The 12,401-nt window shown below is 41.9% G+C and overlaps 1 protein-coding gene across 22 annotated transcripts in view; it reads left to right on the forward strand.

The window, feature by feature from the left end:
- LOC118221546 (hemicentin-1-like) overlaps positions 1-12,401 on the forward strand; it is a 221,066-nt gene that overhangs the window by 160,057 nt on the left and 48,608 nt on the right. For 12 of the 22 annotated variants that reach the window (XM_035406703.1, XM_035406705.1, XM_035406706.1 and 9 more), the window contains 2 exons: positions 1,385-1,696; positions 2,478-2,600. The exons of 8 other annotated variants lie outside the window; for them this stretch is intronic. In XM_035406703.1, the coding sequence (XP_035262594.1) occupies positions 1,385-1,696; positions 2,478-2,600 (435 nt within the window). Of the gene's footprint in view, positions 1-1,384; positions 1,697-2,477; positions 2,601-3,018; positions 3,052-4,221; positions 4,584-12,401 lie in introns of those variants that run through there. 2 more of the 22 variants (XM_035406720.1, XM_035406722.1) reach the window with 2 other exon arrangements.

The raw sequence follows: 12,401 nt of genomic DNA on the forward strand, positions 1-12,401 counted from the left end.
CATGGCAAGGACTCTTTATTGAAATGCTTTCTGAATTCTGGTGGGGAAAGCGTGAAGGTCACATCGGCAACATGGAGGCGGCCAGGAGAGAAGCGTCCTTTAATAATGTTTATAAAAGACAAAGTTAGAATGCCGGAAGATCCACGATTCGCCTTTAAGCAGTTACAGATGTCTGGCAGAAACATAGACGTGTCCTTTCTGGTGAGAAACACAATGAGGACCGATGAAGGGAAATATGAATGCGAAGTTGGAACTGACAGCGGTCAAGCCAAAGCAGTTGTAAGCCTTTCTGTCACAGGTGGGTATATAAAATATAATAGTGATGTACATTTTTATATTTCATATGATGAGAAATGAAAAGGGAAACAGACTTTAGAACCTCCATGTGCACCTTCTTTAAAACCTCCAGGGCCCTTGGGTGTTAATATTGCCTTTTGAGTCGAGACTGAGCTGTGGCCATGTCTCTGACCCAGGTCCAATCTGTTAGACCCAATTACTTGTTTGGAAGCATACCTGATGGGTGGAGGGGGCAATGTGGTTGGATTTCAATGTTTAATAATTTTGACCACCGAGCAGGTTACAGAACAACTGACTATGATGGATTCAACTGGAGTACTTTGATTGCAGCAAATGCAAAAATGAAATGAGTCTGTGACAGGTCACTTTTTTAAATTCACACATTAAATTGTTTTCACTTGAATGTTTTGAGAGGCATACATTTATTAATGATTTTGTCTTTACATTAATGCCTTTGTTCTCCTGTGTTGCACACAGTGAAGTTCTATGAGGGTTCTTTCCCTGTTGTCCCAGCTGCAATTCTGAGATTGCATGTATGGGGTAAAATTTTAAGTTATTAAAAAAATAACTCTCTTTATATGAATTACAACTTTTACTAAAGTTATACACCCCAAACTTTAATTTACATCTACCTTATCAATGCCAGTCCTCTTTCAAATCCATCATTCGGTTGATGCTTGATTCTCCCATTCCCACAGAAAAAGTCTCCCATTCCAATGCTACTGAGGCAATGAGCCAAACCTATAAAGTCTGATTTCCTGGAAATAGTTTCCTAAACTTAACCATTTGAAAGGAATTTTAAAAAAGCTAGAGAGATAAGGGGATCCCATAAGAACTGTAGTGAATAGCCATGATCCATGGAGAGCATAACGAAAGAAGCCAGAAATAAGTCAGATTTTATGAGCTTCTCGAGATTTGTGTTGTGTTCAGCTAGGGTTAATATTAAATGGCCGTTTAAAGCTTGGTACTAGTTCATGATTAACTTTGTTTCTGATAACAGGCTGAATGACTTAACAGGTGGACGCGGTAGTTACACAGTTGAGTTTGCAATGTCAAATGTTAATGGACCGTTCTTTTCACCATCTAGCCACTTACTCCAAACCAGACATGAGCTCAGTTCCGGAGAAGGACCTACAGGAGGACATGGAAGTCACATTATTCTGCAATGCCTCTGGGGGTTACCCGGTTGGCATGATCCACTGGTACGACCAGCACGGCACCAACTGGACCCGCAGTGCAGAAACAACGGTGGTGGAGACCACGGACAAACGCACAAACTTATCCAGCAAGGTCACGCTTAAGGCGTCCTCCAGCGCTCCTCCGTATCGGTGCTTAGTGTTAAACAACAATGGTGTGGAAGAAGGAAAGGCAGAACTTTACCTTTCAGTCCAGGTAAAAGGTAAGAATGATTTCTCCTCCATCGGTTTCACTTTTTGTGATCCAGTCTCCCAACTGCCTTGAAGTTAATTGTTCCCCCCCACTTCATCTAGGTACACTGCAAAGGGAACTCTTTTCACTCTGCTTTTTTTATCATCAACATCCTTATCGAATTCCATCAAACTTAGTAATGGCCAGCGAGCTGCCTAACACACTGCTGCAAAATGCTTTTCATATGCTGATCTGAGTAAATGCAATAAAATATCTCAGGTGGACAAAATGATTTTCTGACAGTGCAGGGACAGATCATTCTCATACGTATTATAAAAAATCTGTCCCATTTGTAATCAGCGTATCCAACTGCTCACCTGGCACACCACTTCAGAAAAAAACTGTGGTTCCCCTGACGCTCTTTGCTGTCCTTGTTCTTTCTTTGAGTTACCTTCTGGGGTACTAATGTAATAGCTATGTAAAAGATTGGTTCGCTGTTTTGTTGTATTTATCTGTTTGCAATGCTAAGTGTCGGTTTGTAGGGTTAACTTTACACCTACTGCTTATAAATGGGCCTTCCGTGCCTTAATTTATAATATTGGGCTTTTTGATTCCTGCAACTAATGCTCCTGTTCTCCGCTTCTGTGAGTTGCGGTGGATACGTTGATTGTAACGTACGGCGATACATAGACCTGTTCAGTTCTCATTTTGGAAAGGCAACAGAAGTGCCCCATTCTCAGGCTGCTTGTTCCTGGCTCTGTGCGGGCCCAAGTTGATTGGTGGGTTTGTGTTGTGTTGTCGTGTCACCACAGCTCCGGGGAAGGTGGAGGGAGACCAGAGCAGCACGGCCATTGCGGTCATCGTCTTCGTCATCGTTGGATCCCTGCTGTGCGGCCTGCTGATTTTGGCTCTGTTGCGCAGACGGCGCGCTCAGCGTGAGTACGGAAATGGCGTTCAGCAGGAATCTGCACGGGCTGCTTCAGCCGAGCGGCAAAGGAAAGGCTTCAGCTCCGCCTCCTTTTTCCTGACACACTTCCTGTTTGGCTCAGAGGTTTGGGAAATTTTGTGAACTGTTCAGATTGGAATGCTGCACAATGCAGTGCAGTCAAGTGGTCGCACAAATGCACACGCGTCCTCCTCCTCTGATCCACAGTTGGTGTGAAATGGAAATGAATCTTAAGTGTCACTTGCCAAGCAAAAAAGGAGGTCGGTGAAGAATTATTACACTGCCAGTGTTTTCAACAGTCATTAGGAGTAATCACATGTGAGTACTGTTTAGATATGGGCACAGTACTGTATATAGATACCTGGATAATGTGAGGGTCTAATAATTATTCAATCATTTCATTACAGAGGCCCGAAGGCCATCAACTCACCCCATATTGGGTATGATTTTGTTTTTACGGTAGCTATTAGTCGTACTCTAATGGTTTCTCAGACTCTTGAACTTTAACCTGGCTTTAGTCAGAAACATTGCTGTCACAGTGGACATGAATGTATCAAAATTGTATAATTGTGCAAAATAATATAGCCTGGTGAAGTACAAATAAATTTAAAGACAAAAAGATATCCTATAAATCAGGGCTGCCCAATCCTCTTCCTGGAGATCTACTATCCTGTATGTTTTAAACCCAGGCAAAACATCATCAGCTAGAGATTTCTTTGAGCTGCTAATTTGTAAAATTGGGGTTGAAATGAGAACCTACAGGACAGTTGATCTCCAGGAACAGGATTGGGCAGCCCTGCTATATAGTGGATAAGCAATTTACTGGAATACAGTAAAATTGTGATCCATTCTGTAAAACCATTGGAAATCAGCTGGAATGGAGGGACTTCTTTCCTACATTTCTTTTGACTGCATCACTTTCGTGGAATCTTTCTGTTGGCTGTATGGCCCTCATAGAAACTGATTTACCTTTGAATGTCTAATTGAAGTTGCCTTTTCAAAATAGTGGCACCATATTTTATGTGTCAGCTATAGGGTGGTGTTTTCATGTTTTAATCTTTTACTGGTGCGTACAGGGGACAATGCAGCGTTAGGGGCTGTGGTGTATGACTCCACAATCAAACTGCCACATTAAGTGGGAGAGAACCGGTGATCTGGCTGCCAGAAAATCAGAGAATTGCTTACGAGACATTCGCATCAGAACTGCCTGATGAATCCCTCAGCATCAGTGACTCTTGTTTTGGGGCGCCAAGGTGTGAGTTTAAGCTAAAGGTTCCATAATTGCTAATCTGCTGTATTTTAGATCTCTGTATTTTAAGAGGCAAGAGCAGATATGGAGAGATTTTGTTATTTAAGCATTTGATACTTTTTTTTTTTTCTTCTTTGTTTTTTACATGTTGGTTTGAGACATTTTGTGGTCAACCTGTGCTGGTAACAATAAACCCCTAACTTTTGCACCGCTACTTCTGTATCTGCACCCTTCTCTGGTACGTCCATTACAACTTGGTGGCAGCGGTGGGATTTCCAGTAGGGGGCAGCAGTGAGCAACAGTAGAATTATAATTATTTTTTTAAATCTCTCCTGAACTTTTTCTGCGCTCTTCTCTGAAGGTGAGGCTGGAGCGACCAGAAGAGGGAGCTGTTGGAGGAGCCATGGGGGGAATGGACGGAGAGGAACCAGAGCTGAGGAGCATCTCGGAGGAGGCTTCCCTGCAGGAGCTGAGGGATATGTTCTGAGCACACCTGGCGATGCAGCAGGCCCGAGACAGCCGTCTGGACCTGGAGGCAACCTGACAGGAGGCACGGTGGAAGGCCCTTCAGCACCAATTCAGTCTTCTCCAGCAGGAAGTCCTTGTCAGGACCACCCCTGTACCAGACCAGAGGCAGGGATCTAGGACACCAGAGGACACCTCTTCCCAAGTGGCTAGCTCCTTCTCCTAACCTGGATGGCCTGAATGGTCAAGGTGGTAGACAGCCTGGGGCTCCTCAGGGGCTGCCAGGAAACCAAGGTTTAGGACAGTTAAGGGCTCTGCAGGAGCCACGCCTACAGCAGCTAACTGATGCTGATGATATAGAGCATTTTCTTACAACATTTGAGAGCAACGGCGTGTCAGTGGCTAACAACCGACTGGGCAGTGAGATTAGTGCCTTTGTTAACAGGCAAAGCTAGGAGTGCTTATGTGGATATGGATTTAAATGAGTCAATCAATTATGATAGTGTGAAGGCAGCCCTCTTAAACAAGTATGACATTAATCGAGAGACCTACTGAGCACGTTGCAGGTCCACTGAGGTGGGACCAGACGAATCCCCCTAAGAACTCTATGTCCGTACATGTGAAAGTGCAGGGACAGTCTTACTTGATGAGAGTAGGCCTCTCTAAAGACTTGTCCTATCCTATGATATTAGGTCAAGATTTGCCTGTATTGTTCGATATTCTGTCCCCCAACTATGCTTGCGATATGGCTGTAACTCGAGCAATGGCAAAGTCAAGTGAGGTTGATGTGAAGCTTCTGATGCTTTGCCTTTTTTTGAGGCAGACATGGAGTGTGTGCCAAGAAAGACACGTAAGCCTAAGAGCCAAAAACGGCAAGATAAATTTCACCACACTGTTGTGAGCTCTCTGGATGAGCCAGGTCCTAAAACCCCATTAGGCCTTGAGGTTCCCCGAGACATAATCCTGTTACAGAAAAATGACCCCATAATTGGCCCCTTGTACAACCAGGCCCAGGAGAAGTTGCCATTAGGCCACACTAGAGTTGAGTGTGGCGAGGGCATGTTCTACCTCCAGAATGGGGTGTTGTACCGGAAGCAGGGTCCAGAGCCACAGATGGTGGTCCCTAAAAAGGTCAGAGAGCTGATGCTGACCTTGGGTCATTCCATTCCATGGGCTGGTCATCTGGGGAAACAAAAAACCATAGTACAGGTTAGGCGCTATTTCTACTGGCCAGGTTTAAGAAAAGATGTGGCTTGGTATTGTAAGACGTGCCCAAAGTGCCAGCAGACCTCCATTAGAGGCCCCCCCAAAGTCCCTCTTCAACCACTTCCTGTTGTGGGTGTGCCCTTTGAGCGACTTGGTATGGACATAGTGGGCCCCCTTGAAAAAAGTAAGACCGGAAACCGTTTCATGTTGGTGGTGACGGATTATGCTACTAAGTACCCCAAAGTCTTCCCCCTTAAGACTATTAGGGCCAGATCTGTAGCTTTCTGTCTGGTCCAGCTATTTTCAAGGGTAGGGTTCCCCAAGGCCATCGTCCTATAGGTTCCATAATTGCTCATCTGCTGTATTTTAGATCTCTATTTTAAGAGGCAAGAGCAGATCTAGAGACATTTTGTTATTTAAGCATTTGATACTACTTTTGTTTTTTTTTTTGTTTTTTTCTCTTTTTTTTTTTTTACATGTTAGTTTTTTTTCCCTTGTTGGTTCGCGACATTTTTTTTTGTGGTCAACCTGTGCTGGGAACTATAAACCCCTAACTTTTGCACTGCTACTTCTGTCTCTGCGCCCTTCTCTGGTACGTCCATTACACAGTTCTACCAGAATAAAAACAGACAGCTTCCCTTATGTCAGGGCAACACAGTTTAGTCGAATTGTGGAACGTGATCACAAACTATTTTACAAAATGTCAAAAGATACAGAACAATATAATACAATAAGCTTGTATATAGTGCTCATTGTGCTGTGCATTAAAGAGGCATTAAAATAAGAATCAGCATAGGAACAGGCAAGGCCTAGGCTGTGTCCAAAACAGCTTACTTGCCTACTACTAAGCACACTGGATAGGAAAATGTACATAATTTTCAAAAAATGCACTTAAAATCTTGATATATTTATTTGGGGGTTCGGCTGAATGTACGTACTTTTAAGGAAGTAAGTCATACTTTTTTTTTTTAGGACGCCTCACCGAGGAAGAAGCAGAGCTATCTTTGGGTCCTATCAATTAGAGAGCAAGCCTTTCTACTGCAAAGGCTACTTTGCACTACTCATGACACTTCTGCAGTACGATTGAAAAACAGTGAGGAATATTTTTATAAATATTTTATGTTTAGTCGCCAGTACATATTCTGAGCACACCTCTTGTTAGGAGGCTGTTTCGGACAGTGCCTTAATGACTGATATTTGAAGTCTGATCAACTGATGTTTTGGATTTCGGTTACAAAGACATGGTGCAGAGCAGCTAAAACCTAAGCCTCGGATTCCTTTGCTGTGAGGTCTCTGTATCTGCAGACCGCAGAAACAGGATTTCCACGATTTGAAAGTGCTCTTCATTGCTTTATAGGTAGTGAGGAAGTCATTCAACCCTAGTTTAAAGGGGGCAGAACAGCAACCGCGGTGCAGAAAATGCTCTGCGCAGTATCTGAAAAAGAACACTGGCAGTTGTGCTTTGAACTATACAGTGGATCCCAACATTAACTTTGTCGCTAAATTAACACTACGTTCTTAAGAGTCCAGGACACCAACAACAAAGCATTATAATAATTCAACCTGGTGATTGTACAGGCGTTACCTCTGCATTCGCATTGTCATTACAAGGGTTGGTCTGCGTGTAGCACAGTGGGTAAGGAACTGGGCTTGTAACCGAAAGGTCTCAGGTTAGATTCCCGGGTAGGACACTGCCGTTGTACCCTTGAGCAAGGTACTTAACCGAAATTGCTTCAGTATATATCCAGCTGTATAAATGGATACACTACTTTTACATAGCATTTTACATTGTAAGTCACTCTGGATAAAAGCGTCTGCTAAATGCCTGTAATGTAATGGTCTAAACTTTGTGCATTGTGCAATTTAGATGAAGTTCATTTGGGCCCAATTGTTGCACTCCTTGCCTTTGCGTTCTCACTGAAGATATTTTGGACGTGGGTGTGTACAGATGTTTTGTGCTGTACATGTAGAAACATTCCTTAAAAATAAGTCTGTGCACTAAAAAGGTAGCAAGATGTTTCACATGGGGATCCTTTGATCTCCTAGGAACCCTTACTGATTTCAGTGAAGAATTGTTGGATGTTACAACACAGTTAACCAAAAGAATGAAAATGCAGCTTCTCTTTTTCCAGCATATTCATTTTACCTACAGTTTTTTTTTTTTTTTTGATTTTTTAAACTCCTTTTTATATCATGTTCCATTCAATCTACTTTTGAAAACAAAACCGTAAATAGAAGTAGCTGATTTTTTGTTGTTTTAAATGTGTTAATCACTGCTGAATTCTGAGTGTTATGATTGTTATAATTATGGTGTATTTTCTGGCTTGAATGGTTGGATTGTTAACACTACTTCACTGGTTTGTCCATACGGTGCTTTTGAAGTTTGCTGTATTTTGACTGTGCACATTCGGTGAACTTCAGTAGGTCATCACCCCAAGCTGTTTCTACCTTCTCAACTGATTCCCCTCTGATGGTTGCGGGTGGATAAGCAGTGGTGCTTTGTTTAATGTTTTTTAATTTTCTTTTGTGTACTTTTTTTTTTTTTTACAGGAAAAGTTTTTATTTTTAACAATAAAATGTTCATTTGTATTCTTGTATTTGTTTCAGTAGCATATTATATACACAAGAATTTCTTTCAGTGGCCATTTTAGTTCCTGGAAAAAAAGTTACAAAAATGTGATAAATTTCTTGCACATCCTATGCATGAAATAAAGGCATCCAGGTCAATTAATGTGACTGAAAAAGGCACCCATTGGAATCTGTACAATAACACACTGTTTCAGCTGCAGTGCCTTGCAGATTTTTCGGCCTTTGCAATTATGAACAAACATTTCTGTGTGAACTGCTGCATTGTGTGCTAAATTAAAATTACTCGGCGTTAAAAGGTCACTAATTTCTCAGTTAAATGTCTAGTATTTTCAGTGGTTTGTGCATCATCCCTTTTCTTTTTTTTCCACTCCACAATTTTTTATTTGGATAAAAATATGAAGACTCACGCAACCATGAGCAACAGTAAACACGAACATTTGGCCGAACAAAACAAACGCTCACAAAACAACATCTCAGGATATCGGGTTATTGCATGAAGAAATGATCTAATGAACATCCCGGGCGATCCTGTCCTGTATCGTAATCTCTGAGGGCCGAGGGCCACTTTCCCCAGTAATAAGTCCATGACAGGCGTAAGCCAGTAATCTGAGCTAAAACAGCCCAGTTTGCACCCTTTCCAGTTCATGAGTATTGCACTGCCCGAAAAGCTAATGTAATGGCGCCTGGTGTAATTCATGATCGGATATTTTCTACTCCTTAAAGTATGTTTTAAGTGTATGTAGCGGAATGCAAACATTTAACATCATGTGTAACATATTGTTTTCTTCTGCCAAGCATGTATGAACGAGTGGACAATCCCACAATAGGTGGATGTGATTAGCAACCACAGCCATTCCAGTGCAAATCTGAGATATTTGAATCCAACTTGTCCAAAAATGTACATGGTGTAATGTAGGCCCTGTGCAAGACCTTCATCTGAATGACTTCATATCTCACAGAGTTGGATAGGGAGAGTTACTTTCCCAATCCTTCCCATGGATAATGTTGCAAAGGTAGGAAAGACTCTGCAGTTTATAGCTGAGGCCGTTCCTCTACCAGCAAGCAGTGTACCTCAACTTGTAAATCAAGGTTGCTCTTTGAACTCGAAAAACTTCAATACCCTTTGTCATGGGGCATTTCATAACAGATTTCAAGTACATGTATTGTGATAACACCTGTCGTTCAAAGCAAATCCCGAGTTCTCCCACGTCACTCCTCTGCTGAGGTCACTGCACTGGCTATCGGTTGCTGCCAGGATCAGGTTCAAAGTCCTGACCCTCGCCTACACTACAACCAGCAGGACTGCCCCTGTCTACTAAAGTAGGCAGTATACTTCGTACGAAGCAGAACTTTTTGAGCTAAACGAAGCAATCAGAACAAGTGATGAACAAAAAGACGCGGTGTTGTGTATTCGTACGGTGGTGTGCGACAGCCTCCAGGGAAAACTTTTCGATAAGTTCTTGTTCTCCGACCTCCCCCTCTCAGCTATTGGTCCAAATATCACAGTTGGTTATGTCACGGTTGAGTTCAGAGGGCTGAATTGACATGCTAATTTACGGAGTCAACGCCAATCTCTCTTCTGTAGAGATGGGAATTCTGTGACTTCCCGCATGTTTGATGTATGGTGCTATTCCTTCCAGCAAGTCCTCAAAATGCCTAGTGTACATTCGGAAATAAGAGAAAGTGGACCTTACAGGACATGATTAGATGCTGCACACTTGCTCGACTACTCCGCTCTGCAGCAGCAGGGCGCCTTGCACCCCCTCCCATTCGAGTAAAGGGTTCTCGCTCACCCCCATCAGGGAACTTCTCCACCCTTGCTCCCCAGAGGTGGAACAAACTCCCTGTCCCTCTTCGAACCTTTGTCTCACTACCCGTCTTCCGGCGTGGTCTGAAGACAAATCTCTTCTGACTATACCTGGACTAACTGCCACCACTCTGTGAATCATTTCACTTAAAATCCCCTTTCATGCCACTTATGTTACATGTACCCCCATTCCAGCACTCATTGTAATTTGTATTTTTCATTTTCCAGAGTCTTACCTCTGACAATGAATAAAGGATTACTCCATATTGGACATGAGGGCAAAGATGCTCCATTGATGGTTAGTCACTTGTGTGCTATTCCTCACTTCACAAGAGAATTAAATTAAGGGACTGTCCATTTTAGCATTAAACTAAAGGTGGTGGCACAATAGTGATGCTATAGATTTATATTTGTTACAATTCCTCTCCTTTAGCCACTCCCAACTGCCACCTTTATGTCCAAATATCTATGCTCAAGACAAGGGGTGTCTTGGATTATATGACCAGCAATAAAAACAGGCACACTCAGCCCTACTTTTTAAAAACAATTAATTCTTAATTCTCACCCTTCCACAAGAAGCCATAGAATAGTTGATCTATTTCCTCACACCAACACTGTGGGAATTTGAGTGGAATGGTTGACGTACAGAAAAAGGAATTCTAGGTAAAATATTCACTTTAATCGCCTCTGGCCATAGCCCAGAATGATAGAGGCAAAACTGGGCCATCTCTTGATATCACCCATATAAAAAATAAAGAGAGCAGTGCCAAGGTGAATTAAGAAGCAATGGTGATTAAGAGTGATAGCTTCACTCTTACCGCAATTGACTTTGTACCCAGAAAATTGTCAAAATACTATTATAATTTTCAACGGGTGCAATATTGAGCTAGCTGGTATTGACAATGCTAATAACATATCATCAGCATAAAGACTGGCTATGAAATCATGTCCACATCGTACTCGCAGTATACCGAGACACTTCTAAAACTAATTATAGGCCTACTGTAAGGTTACAGTGAATACATGTACATTTAAATAAACAGTAAGATATGCGTTATATATAATTTATACATTAAACCCCATGAAGCCATCATTATTATTAGCTTATTAGCCTAGTAAGGAGCACTAAGGGTGTTGTCTTCACGTAGAAGTGCCTCGTTGTAACCAGAGACTTATCGTCCGTTAATTAAAACGACTCGATATACAAGTGGTAATATCTTACAAACCAACTAATTTCCTAAATAAAGCAGGTCAGGTGACTTGAATTTGTGGTGTGCAGGTTATGCAATTTCTGTGTCCTTCCACTTTTTTCATTGGGTCCTCTACGTGGAGATCACGTGCTTCTGGTTCTCTCCGTGGAGATTCTCCTGGTGGAGATTCCCGAGCTTGCTGCAGGCAGGTTCTCCTGACTTGAAACCGTACAGTCTCTGCTTGAAACCCTGCTTGAATGGAATGCTCTTATTGGCCAGTTGGTGGCACTGTAGCAATGGAATTTAATTTTCAGTATTTAAACAGGCATAACTCTCGACCACGTTGCAATATTGAGCTAGCTGGTATTGACAATGCTGATAAAATATCATCAGCTTAAAGACTGGCTTGATATCATGTCCACACATATTAATAGCCATTATTTCTTCATTAAATATTATAGCACAAGCAAGAGCTTCTAGTGCTAAAATAAAATCCTCTCATGTGGACCTGAAAAGGTGAAAGGGGGACTTTTTAGCTGTAACAGTTTAAAGGCGATTGGTTCATTGTTAAAGTGCCTTAATCCACTGCATACATACTGGCCCGAAACCAGCTTTAGCGAGTGAGCAGCATAAGTAAGGCCACTGTCCTGTCAAAAGTTTTTTTCAGCCACCAGCGATATTGTTCCTGCTGGATGCTGAAGGGAGCTGGCATCTTGACGTCAGGTGAAAGAGCCTCCTCGTATTGCTAGAAGTGAGGCAGCCTTGAATGAGGCCCACCGGACCCTGATCTACTAAAGAGGGCACTACTGTACCTTCTGCAAAACCAATTATTTATTTATTTATTTATTTGTATATTTGATGAATAACTAATGCAAGTACACAAAGTCATTTGCAGAATCAGTTGTACTGGAGAGGTTGGAAACAGACCCGAATCAGGGGTTAGATGGGGTTATTTGGGTCTTGCACATGTTGTGTTTCTGGAGTCCGAAATTAAATTATTTTTTATATTATATATATTTTTATTTTCTAACATGTTCTCCTTTATTTGCAGTTGAATTATTTTATGTTTATAATCCAGCCTCTATAGGCAGCTTTGAAGGCTTCCCATACAATAAGGATGGATGAGACAGAATTCATGTTTATGGCAATGAATTCAGATATTTCTCTATTTAATGAAATGTATTTGTCATTGTTAGGCTTCTTAACCAATCCCAGGGTGAATTCAGGCCTTTGAAAGGGGGGTACTGGTTACTGGTAATTGTTATATAAACCCAGAAAATTAGG

The sequence above is a fragment of the Anguilla anguilla genome, chromosome 2 (genome assembly GCF_013347855.1).
Source record: "Anguilla anguilla isolate fAngAng1 chromosome 2, fAngAng1.pri, whole genome shotgun sequence".
In the NCBI taxonomy this organism is placed as follows: Eukaryota; Metazoa; Chordata; class Actinopteri; order Anguilliformes; family Anguillidae; genus Anguilla; species Anguilla anguilla.